At 39.9% G+C, this 12,171-nt stretch overlaps 1 protein-coding gene across 2 annotated transcripts in view; it reads right to left on the bottom strand.

The window, feature by feature from the left end:
- Positions 1–327: 327 nt before the first annotated feature.
- LAMA3 (laminin subunit alpha 3) overlaps positions 328–12,171 on the bottom strand; it is a 247,697-nt gene continuing 235,853 nt past the window's right edge. For both annotated transcript variants that reach the window (XM_077492578.1, XM_077492579.1), the window contains exons 71-77: positions 11,758–11,947; positions 9,447–9,587; positions 6,671–6,830; positions 6,455–6,585; positions 5,306–5,399; positions 2,636–2,755; positions 328–1,075 (exon numbers count right to left, since the gene is read on the bottom strand). In XM_077492578.1, the coding sequence (XP_077348704.1) occupies positions 939–1,075; positions 2,636–2,755; positions 5,306–5,399; positions 6,455–6,585; positions 6,671–6,830; positions 9,447–9,587; positions 11,758–11,947 (973 nt within the window). In that variant the 3' untranslated portion in view covers positions 328–938. The remainder of the gene's footprint in view (positions 1,076–2,635; positions 2,756–5,305; positions 5,400–6,454; positions 6,586–6,670; positions 6,831–9,446; positions 9,588–11,757; positions 11,948–12,171) is intronic.

Genomic DNA, 12,171 nt, shown 5'->3' with positions numbered 1-12,171 from the left:
TAACTTTTGTTTACCTGATAGAGGAGAGTGCCAGCTGACAGGAGAATCAAGGAATAAGGTAAGTAAAACTGTTTTTTTTCCCAGTACCCTAGACCTAAACGAGCATTTGACCCTTGTAGTCCAGAGGTAACCCAACCGCAAAGAGCAATTTTTGTTTTTCTAGGGGATAGGATTTAAATCTCAGTTTATAAGTACTGCTTTGACCTAAAAGAAAGCGGTATCTTCAAGGTTTGTCCAAAATACATAATTATCATGTACAGTGCTTAACCTCACTGAAGCTGTCAGATACTACCCACAGAGCAGCAATATTCCGTGTACATACACCAAGAAAGTTGATAGACCTTTTAATTATAAACTCTGTTATAACAAAACATTTACAATTAGCACATATCATGTTAAAAACTTTATTAATTGGAAATCTTATTAAATCAGTGTTTTCGTTATGGTCTTTAACATGTAAAACCATATCCATAGTAGATGTAGAAAATGGTTTTATCTATATTGACGTTTAAGAGTAGTGGTATAGGATTGGACAGCCTCAGTAAAAAGCTGTAACCACAAAGTTTGTGTCTTGTCTTAATAAATCCCAGTTTTTGGTAATACAGTAGATAAAAGCAAAAGAGTCTGTGTTGTCTCTGTTTTCACTGATAACTGTTCCAAGACCATGTAATCTATCACAGCTAAACAGAATGTTTTCCCACAAGGCACCATTTTATCTGCAAATAACAGCTTTTCAAATTGAGGTAGTTGCAATTTAGATTGGCTTTACATTTTAACAAACTGCAAATAAGAATATCAGAAGTGTTTAGAGTTCCCAATGTCCATTTTCCATTCTTAGAATAAATCCTTAATATGTGAAAAAGTCTGTGCAGCAGATCTCAATAGACCCATATTGATGAACGTTCCATGGAGAGTGATACGTGAAATAGACTTATCAGTTACACTGCAGGACATCTGCTTAGACTGATGGCACCATGGAGTTTTAAGGTTTTAATATCTTTCTTATTGACTTTCAGGTTCTTCATACAGCCCTCAAAGGATCTCTTGACCGGAAGCCATGGCATTTCCAAGGCATCTGTAAACAGACAAAATGTCTTATAAGCATAATATGAAATAAGACCAGACAAGTACAAAGGTGTTCATGAAGTATGTAGACTCTTAGCAATACGTTACAGCATTAGGCAGCTGGACTTATTAGGCGTAAAGCACATTTTTAAAGCCCGCTTGCCCATTTGCAGAGTTGGAGCAGACAAAGAACCTGTTGTTTCTGGCTTACAGAATACACATTTGTTTGATTTGAGAGGCTTTAGGCCTATATTTAAAATGTCTTTATCCTAGGTATATGTACAAAATGATGCTCTTCCATATAGGCACTATTCTGATTTCACAGAAAACCGGAGGATGATAGCGGACGCATTTGTTGACATCCTATAGAGAACAATGGGTGGTCTGATCGGGTCTGCCTGAAAAACAGACAGGTGGACACGATCGGTCCACTGATGTGAAAGGGTCCTAAGTCATGATAACATGTTTACAGTTTTATAAGCACATTATATTTCACTTTACAGACCATTATTTACAGTCTTTGTATGAGATACTGCTATGTTCAGATCTGTATTAATTACAGGTCTGAATGCAGCACATTATATTCCCATGTAAAGAAAGAGATTAGGGTCAGTTCGAAAAATGCATTTTAATTCCAATTGCTAGCTCTTTGGCAGTCAACCCTTTTAATGCCTTTTTTATTCTTATTATCAAGGTTTTTTTTGTCCGTTTATTTTGAGGTCGTCACTTGTAGTGGGCTGACCCATTCATTGTAAACTTTTTTCTTTTGCTACAAGGCTTTCTTTTAAGAAAAAACATGGGCCTTTGCTTTAGGGTGGTGGTAATTTGGGGTTTTCTATGTATACTGTTTTTTTTAATGTTGATGTGGCCTTTTTTAAGTTTGTTCTGCTCAAAGTGGGGCATTCATTAGTTACATTCTGTTTTTGGACCTGGCACAGCATGGAAAAGAAAATGCCCAGAGTCCAGTTTAAGGAAGAAACTAAGTGCAAGATCAGTGGGCACCGAAACCACCTCACATTATAGCATTCATTTTCACTGAATCCCCCTTATCCTCATAGATTTAATAAAAGTCTGACATACAGCAGTTAGGCCTATCATCTCTAAATAAAACTGTCCTTCTGTTTGTTAATTTTACATTGCTGTATGCTCCGCAATATCTTAATTCTTGTAGTAAAGCTTCAGCCAGTGTTGTGTTGTTTCTAGTAAATTTAGGCCTAGACTTTCTATTTAAAATTGTCCTACTGCTGGCCAAATTTATACTGCACAGTTAACTGTGGCCCCTTACTTCTTGTATCAAAACACTCAGTGAATCAAACCAGGAAGATTTGCCATCACTACTTTTAACATACATAAGCTGTATCATTGCATTGATTAGGACAGTGATGGCGAACCTTGGCACCCCAGATGTTTTGGAACTACATTTCCCATGATGCTCAGCTACAATGCAGAGTGCATGAGCATCATGGGAAATGTAGTTCTAAAACATCTGGGGTGCCAAGGTTCGCCATCACTGGATTAGGAGGAACAGGGTACCCACACCTTCTATTTAAAGAAGATTGCATTGCATTACCTGGGACTCCTCCAATGTACAATGGAGCCTTAGTACTTGATCGCAGTGCAGAGTTGGAACCAGCTGTCTGCTTGGATTCATTGTCTAGATAGAGATGAACAGCATTTCTCTTCTGACTCACTAAAAAATAAAGACACCATTAATAGTTATGTTACTTCAACTCATAATGGCTCAACGTGCCACTCAGTATAAAACAAGTGTGTAAAATGAATGATAATTCCTTAGCATTTGAAAATACAACAGTGTATGCAATAAAATCTTAATGTCTGAGGATTTCTCAAGCTTTTGAATGCACTTCTGTCTTGGCTGAGGTTCATTCTGCAAAACGAATTAGGCAGATAAATCCAGCACAATAATAACTGCTACTTTCAGGCTTGTATGGCTGTGGGAGGCTGTTTTAAATATTTTATCATTTGAGCATACAGTTGTAATGCCGACGAACAAATAAAATATTATTAGTCAATATTTTATTAAAACCAGAATAACGGGCTTGTCTACTTAGTGATTAAAGTTAGTTTAACCTGCTTATATTTTACTGTTTCTGTTTCCTTTCTCCCATGCATCAACATTCTAATTCATTTTATTAAACTGTCCTACCTACATACCTAATTTTAGACCCAGTGACATCTTCACTGGTTCTCAGTGCTTCTCTATGCAATGCATGCAGATCATGCCTGGTGGGAGTAACCACCAGGATGCTGTAACATAGCTTCATGAAAACATCACAGCACCATGCCTTAGTACACTTCTCAAGAGTGCTCAGCACTGATGAAGGCAGTGAGATGGCCCCTGGCAGGAATTACGCAAATATCAAAATACCTAGGTGGTTGTCAATTTGGAGGTTTGGGAGTTACTAACCAGGCTGCTTTGCATGAGAAGCACTTTAGGTAATTCACCATGTAATTCTGAACCTCCATGATTAAAAGTACTGAAATGCAATGAATGAAGGAATGAGCCAGTAAGGTCAAGGAGGAATGAGCTAGTTGATGCTGAGAAGATGATGCTAAGAAGCTCATTGTGTCTAGTGAAATCAGAGTAAGCGATTTCAGTACAGGAGAGGAGCCTGTACAACTGTGCAAGACTAATGCCCTGTACACAAGATAGGATTTTCCGATGGAAAATGTGTGATAGGATCTTGTTGTCAGAAATTTCCATCCGTGTTTGGGCTCCATCACACATTTTCCATAGAAATTTCCATCACACAAAATTTGAGGTCTGGTTCTCAAATTTTCCAACAACAAAATCCGTTTTCTGAAATTCCAATCATGTGTACACAATTCCGACGCACAAAATGCCACGCATGCTCGGAATCAAGCAGAAGAGCCGCACTGGCTATTGAACTTCATTTTTCTCAGCTCGTCGTATGTGTTGTACATCACCACGTTCTTGGTGTTCGGAATTTCCGACCAACTGTGACCGTGTGTATGCAAGACAAGTTTGAGCCAACATCCGTCGGAAAAAATCCATGGATTTTGTTGTCGGAATGTCCGATCGTCTGTACAGGGCATAAGGCTCAGTTAACACTGCCGAGACCTGAAAGTCGCTCGACTTGCGTTGTGACTTTGCCAGGCGACTTGAGCACTACTAAATAGAAGTATAGAATGGAAGAGAATAGAAGCCGCCTTGAAGTAGTATAGGAATCTTTTCTAAAGTCAAAGCAACTTCAGTAGTGCTAATTAAGACAGCTCTCATTGACTTTTGAATTTTAGGATGAATGCAATTTCCCAAACGAAATACATAGACTGTTATACCGTGTACACATGGTCGGATTTTCTGACTGGAAATGTTGGATGTGAGCTTCTTGGCTGAAAGTCTGACCGTGTGTATGCTCCATCGAATGACTTTCCACCAACAAATGTTGGATAACAGGTTCTCAAATTTTCCACCAACAAAATGTTTTTGTCTGACTTTCTGATCGTGTGTACACAAGTCCGTTGCACAAAAGTTCACGTATGTTTGGAATCAAGTACGACCCGGAAGCGCTCAGTCTTTAAAACTAGCGTTCGTAATGGAGATATCACGTCTTGTATGTCACTGCGTTCATAATTGTTGGCCAACATTTGTGTGACCCTGTGTATGCAAGACAAGTTGGACCCAACAACCTTCAAACAAAAATCTGCGGTTTTGTTGTCGGAAAGTCCGATCGTGTGTACCGTGCATTTAAAAATTTCTATGAATAATTTTCCATCTGGTTCCTTAAAATTTTCTTGTTGGTACGGTTGAAAACAAACGTCAATTTGCCCCATTGTCAACTAGAAAGTCAAACTAATGTTAATAAGCATGCAAACTATTTTTTTGATTTGTTTAAAAAAATTGTGTTTAGCTAATCTTGTGATTTACACAATCTCGCCATGCTGCATAGCCAGGATGGGCATACCAGTATTCATTACTGCAGTATCATCTGCCTTCTAATTGGATACTAAACTGGTATTATCATACTTCTGATGTATATTCTAGTGTCAAAGCAAGCTAAAATTTTAAATTTAAAACAGTGTGAACATAATTATACCTGTGCATCATGATAGTTTACCCCTTTTTTTATGCTGTATATACAGTATGTAGTTCAACTTTGTATTTAGCAATAATCACATACAGCTGTCTTTTTGATTTGTAGTGTCTGTGTGTTTATTAATAAATACAAGGACACTGGTAGTTGGCCGTTGTTCTCACCTGTTATGGTATGCCATTTGCCATCACACAACACCCCTGGAGAAGTAACTGAGGCTTTAAAAGCACCAGCACCATTATTAACAGACATGGTTACCTGAAAAGAAAAAAAACATGAAGTAAAGAGTTGGACATATCAATCGTGTTTCTTTAGTAGTAATTGGTTTATATCAGATTTACTGTGTCAAAATTCACCAGCCCTTATTAGCTGCAAGATACTGCAGGCCTGCAATGTGTGAGTTTGACCTGGATATAGAATATTTGTTGTCCTGATGCAAAAGTCATGCAAAAGGGCTATCCTGGAAGGCAATAAAGAATAATTTTGGCATCAAAGGTGCTCTTTATTTTATAACATCCTCTTGATGCAAAGCGGGAAGGAATGATAGTGCACATGCAATTTCCTTTCATCTAGTAAAGCTTGCCATACATTATGCAATTTTCTTTCCTTTCCAGTCCCTGCTAAACCGGTTGAGATTCAATCCATCTATGGCCGACTTAAAGCAATATTAAAGCCTTGTTTTGTTTTTTTAATAACAAACATGTTATACTTACATTCTCTGTGCAATGGTTTTGCACAGAACAGCCCAAATCCTCCTCTTCTTGGATCCCATGCCAGCGCTCCTGACCCCTCTCATCTACCTAGTGCTCCCACAGCCACAGCAAGCAGCTTGCTTGGGGACACCCAAGCCTGCACGCTCCCAAGTTGCGGCTCTGTGGGTCCATTCACACATGGAGCCGTGGCTCGGCTTCTCCCCCTCCTTCTCCTGATTAGCTCACTTACTGTGCTTGATAGCAGTGGGAGTCAATGGATTCTGTTGCTGCCAAAAGCCAATCAGAAGTGCAAGTCCCCAGAGAGGCAAGGCTCTCTTGGACATCGCTGGATCGAGAGGGGGGGCTCAGGTAAGTATTAGGGGAGGGGATGGGGGGGCTTCTGCACACAGAAGGTTTTTTACATTCATGCAAAGAGTGCATGAAGGTAAAAAACCTTGTGCCTTTTCAACAACTTTAAGTCCTATGACATATTTCAAGATCTACTGTACTGTTCAAGGACCTGTAGTTGTCTTCACTCCATTGTTCTCAAGGAGACAACTGTTCATTTATGGCCTGTCCGAGGCAGCATTAGTAATTAGATAAGCACAATAAACGTCTTACCTTCCCACTCTCCATGTAAAGGCTCAGTCTGTTGTCTGTTTTGTCCCCTAGATGTAATAATACATTGGATAGGTCTTGTGGTCGGATTTCAAAACTAATTTCAAAATCAAGTCCTGTGTCAAAAGTACTATCTATAAAAAGAAAAAAAGATGAGGTTAACCTGGACATCTTATCTAGTGCAAATGGCTGATATTGTTTATTGGCAATTTTACCTACCTGCAACGATGTATCCCGCCTCTTGAGCAAAATACATTCCTGGTTCAAAAGAGCCTTCATAACATGGGATGACACCGACTGTGTGGGATGGTTTGTCTAAGGGCACTTCATTTATCTTTGCATTTTTCAGACAACCAGTAAAGCTTTTCTTTGGCATACCCTGAAATATATAAGCTTGATTAGTACAACAATTTTAATAGCGGTCCCTCCCTTCAGTGCCCAAGCCTCGAGCTGTGGGCAATGCATAATACTTCCAGGAACTATTAACTGTTCCCTCTTGTCAAGCACATACAGTAAGGCTCCTTTCACATGGGTTGTCTGATCAGGTCCACCTGTCAGTTTTTCAGGTAGACCTGATCGGACCCTCCATTGCTGCCTATGGAGTGTCAGATGTCAGCAGTGACATGTCCGCTGGCATCTGCCGCTATGTGATCTGATCCTGTCCACAAAATCTAGACAGATGTTGGTCCTATTTTCCCTTCATCTGACTGATCGATTCGGATGAAAATGGACAGGTTGTCCATTTTCACCTGTTTTTCCCATAGGGGAGAGCAAGACTGAGTCTGTCTCTGCTCTGCACAGTGATCGGAGACGGACCTGTCATCCACCTGTTCAGTAGGGATCGACGGAGCAAAGCGGATTCCGCAAAATGGAGGTGCCCGTGTAAAGGAGCCTTACAGGCACAGTCTTGGGAGCTTCTTACATAATTTGAATAATTCAATGATAAGACTACCTCTGGCTATTTCTGTCCATTTTGGAGTCTCACTACAAAATTGGTATTTAACATACAATTAATTCAAATTTCATACCCCTAGTAACTTCTGTATCAGCAATGCAAGCTCAGAAATCTATGGTCCGGAATGACATAACAAAACAGAGAGCAGATTAAAATTTTCAGCATCTACCAGAGAAAATTGAGTACTGTTCGAGATTTTATTTGCACTAACATACAATTTTTTCAGGACAAGCTTTTGGGGTATGTCCCCTTCTTCAAGGTCCAAGCAGGACTAATTCACAAAAGTTTTAGCGGAATGTTAAAATAAAAAAAAAACAAGCAAAAAAAAAACACAATCTGAGGGAAAGGAGAAAAAAAAAAAACACATACAAATCAATGTATGTGGCAATGGTAATAAAGCTAGCAGCAGAGCTAGAGAGATAAGACAGAGGGAAAGCTATAGACTGGAGGGGGGATGATAGTCAAAGAGGGGGTCTGTAGTATGATGGGTAAGGAAACCAATATCTAAATTTAGGCTATTATTTTTTGTGTCAAAAAGAAGTATCATTCTTAGTTCAAACGTTTTCCTTTCCTGGATAGTTCTGAAATTTCCTTTAACACTCTCAGACGGCTACAGCGCGGATTTACTTTGCCGGGAGGCTGTCAATAGACGTCCTCCCCTTTGCACGCTCGCCATGCCCCCCTGAAGGGCACGCGCAGCGTGCGCTGTGATCACTGAGACTCGGGTCAATGAGACTCGGGTGTTCACACATCGGAGTAAGCAGTTGATCCCAGCTGATCACATGATGTAAACAGAAGATCGGTAATCGTTGACAGCGCGAGGGGATAAAAGAGCTGATCACTGTCTTCTGTTGAAGGGACATCGGTCCCGAAGAAGAAGAGGCAAAGCCGCCTCATATGTGCCCACTAGTACCACCTCCCAGTGCCACCAATCAGTGACCACTAGTACATAAGTTCCAGCAATCAGTGCCACCTATCAATGCCCACGAGTGCCACCTACCAACGCCTACCAGTGGTGCCAATCAGAGCCTCATCAGTGCCACCTAGCAGTGCTGTCTATCAGTGTCACCTACCAGTGTTGATCAGTGCCCATCACTGCCACCCATCAGTGCCCACTATCAATGCCACCTATTAGTGCCCTTCAGTGCCACCTATCAATGCCCTTCAGTGCCACCCATCAGTGTCACCCATCAGTGCCACCCATCAATGCCACCTATCAGTGCCCACCAGTGCCACCTCATCACTGCCCATCAGTGCCACCTATTAGCGTCCATTAGTGCCGCCTTATCAGTGCCCATCAGTGTCGCCTTATCAGTGCCCACAAATGCAGCCTATCAGTGCCCATCAGTGTAGCCTCATCAGCAGACATCAATGAAGGTGAAAAATTACCTGTTTGCAAAATTTATTAACAAAATATAAAACGTTTTTTTTTATTCGGTCTTTTTAAATTTGAACAAAAAATAAAAAACCCAGAGGTGATCAAATACCACCAGAAAGAAAGCTCTATCTGTGATAAAAATTTTAATACAGTGTTGTATGACCGTGCAATTGTCATTCAAAGAGTGACAGCTCTAAAAGCTGAAAACTGGTCTGGGCAGGAGGGGGGTTTAGGTGCCCAGTAAGCAAGTGGTTAAGAACTAAAACATTGAGGTCTTCTATAGTGTGGTCCGGTTGTGAGAAGTGATGTCCCACAGGTGTACAGAAACTGTCTTCTTTCTGCACACCTGAATGAGTACTGCTTGGACCTTGAAGAACGGGACATACTCCGAAAGCTTGTCCTGAAAATTTTTATGTTAGTGCAAATAAAAAAAGCATCACGGACAGTACTCAGTTTTCTCTGTCACAATTGCACTAATATGGCTACAATCACCTCAGCATCTACCAGAAAGTTGAGATATCAGTTCTTATTGCACTGACGCTTTCATGCCATGAACATATAGAAATGTATGTAGTGAGGGTTCATGCTGACTGAGCTATAACTCTTACTTTAAAATAATATTATCTTCCTATGTAGGGCTAATGTATATGTTTAATTATTACCTGTACTTTAAGAGATGGAACGCCACCAAGATAAAGTAGTGTTATAGCTTCCAGGCTGAACTGTTTTTTCATACTTCCTTTACGAGCCTTTAACCCATCAATGACAAGTCGACCATTGAGCCCATCCCAGCTAAACACAACCTTTAAACAATAATGTGAAGTTAGATGAGATTTAATAATATATTGCAATATAATAATCAGCTTTAGGAAATACATATATTGAAAAAAAGATTCACATGCAATTAGATGAGAAAAAACATTTTTTGAGTTTTCTTGAGTTGAGTTAAAGTGTTACTAAACCCAGGACTCTGCATTCACTATATCTGGTCTCCCACAGTACACAGAGCATGGAAATTAAATTATTTTAGTAAATATAAACTGCTAAATACCTTTTCTCATCAGCAGTATATAGCAGTCTTGTGACTTCTATCAGTGTCTGGTTAAAGCTTGTAGGAGGAGTTTTCACTCTGTCCTATGAGGCTGCAGGACCCCTGACCCTCGGTCTGGACAGTGCCGATTGGCCCTGTGCTGATCACATGCCCCCTCTCAAGAGAAAAAAACTCTAGCAATACACACTAAAGTGAGCATGTGCAGAGTAACTCCAAAGGCTCTGTCTTATCAGGAGATTGATTGCGGGCAGTAAGAGAGGGGAGGATGAGAAAAGACAGGATCAAACAGCCTTTTTACACAATGCAGAGGATTAACCCCTTAGGTTTCACAGTGACTATAACAAGCATTCTTTACTGCATATACAGACTGATTTTACTGTTGTGGGTTTAGTAACACACTGATTATTATTTAATAATCAGTATGGAGGAAAATTAATATTAAAAAACAACATTAATGACCACAGAATTAACATGAAGAATGATGTCATATATACTTTATAAGGGGATACTTGTGAAATCATAAGTATTATTGCTCCAAGCGCTTAATGAGATATCACATGATTGTACAAAAGGATGGTGGTATTCTCATATAAAAGCATTTCTTCTATAGTGATTGTATTTCAACAGAGATATTGTGATTATTCTTTCATTGTCTTTAGATATTGTATACCAATATTCTCAACAAGAAAGAAAAAGTAAAAAAAAAAAAAAAAGGTTTTGAGTCAGCAAAAGCTGCAAAGTGGCAGATTTCCTAATCAGCTCTTAATACAGCATCTAAAAGGAGATAACAAACAGATAAGCCCTTCATGTTGTAGGAAGACAGAGGATTTCACAGCATCTTAAGTCCTCCTGTAAAGAACCTAAGTTCACACTGAAAGCAACTCTGAAACTGCTACTTTACTTGAAGTAGCATGATTTTAAAGACGCAGGTTAGTGCGGTTTGAGGTGCGACTTGCCTGACATCTGTGCGACTTCATGCACAGATGTCTATGCAAGTCGCACTTGAAATCACAGAAAATAGTGCAGGACCCTTTTTCTTTAAATCAGTGCGGCACTGCAAAGTTGGAGCTGCACTGATTTTACCAGTGGGTACAGACGGGTAACAGACATGTAAGAAAAATGGTGAAAGATTTGGAGATAAAACATATTGAGAGCGACTTCAGGAACTTAATATGTACAGTCTGGAGGAGAGAAGGGAGAGGGGAGATATGATTAAAAAACCTTTAAATACATCAAGGGGGTGACTAAGGTTCAAGAGGGCCATTTTTTCAATATGAAACCAAAATCAAAAACACGGGGACATGACCTCAAACTAACTGGAGGGGAGTTCAAAACTAATCTTAGAAAATATTATTTTACTGAAAGGGTAGTTGATACTTGGAATAAACTTCCAGCAGAGGTGAGGCAGTGGCTTCAAACATGCTTGGGACAAACATAGATCTATAGGCAGACAATAAAGTTAACAAAAAGAAAAGAAAAAAGGGCAGACTCCGTAGCCTACTCAGTTGTTTTGGGCCATCACTTTTGTTAGTTCCATTGCTGACAATAGGGTGCCACTTGTCATGCAATTTGGAACTGTCAAATCGCATGACAAGTTGCATGTGTGAACAGGGGGCTGAGACCTATTTCCCAGTATCCACAGGCATTACAGGACCAAAATCTGATTATTTTTTTTAAGTCATTTGTACCTGTCTGGCCAGATTTTACAAGCTAATGGTGCTTAAGGGGATGCCTGTAAAAGGTCTCATACTGGTGAACACCAAGAGCTGTAGAGGGATTGTAGAGGGATTACGCCGATCATACAGTCACAAGCAATCAGGGTGTTTCTATTGCAACCGGAACTTTTCTTCCAGCATTTTCTATCACAGTTGCCTGTCATAATGCATGCTTTATTAATAAAAAAGATATCGGTAAATACATACTGTATGCCACTTTCCATCGTTGTATTTGTCTTGGCTTCTTATTTTTATCTTGTTGTCTTTAGTTCCCAAGGAAAACACAAAGTGCCCCTTGGATATATGAAGAGCCAAGTGACTGGATGCCTGTTTGTCAGTCATTAAGAGTATCAAGCCGGACGATTTGACAGTGCGTACCTCCAATGAGAAATGTGCCCTGCAGAGCAAGAGAGAAAGAAGATTTGTCATTTTAATAAAACATCCTAGATCTAATCTCCAACCACTATTCTCATCTGCTGATGTGCATAGCGATCCGTGACATGTGATGGCGACAGAAAGGACAGATGTGGGTTTGATGTGCGGGTTGTGATTGACAGCCTGACTTCACCTTCTCTATGCTGTGCAAGAAGCAAGATGGGGGCACCCAATGGAGGAATAACT

The sequence above is a fragment of the Lithobates pipiens genome, unplaced genomic scaffold (genome assembly GCF_037356315.1).
Source record: "Lithobates pipiens isolate NorthernLeopardFrog02 unplaced genomic scaffold, aLitPip1_a1.2 Scaffold_19, whole genome shotgun sequence".
NCBI lineage: Eukaryota > Metazoa > Chordata > Amphibia > Anura > Ranidae > Lithobates > Lithobates pipiens.
Note: the sequence above shows the minus strand (reverse complement) of the source record. Positions and strands in the feature narration are given on the sequence as shown.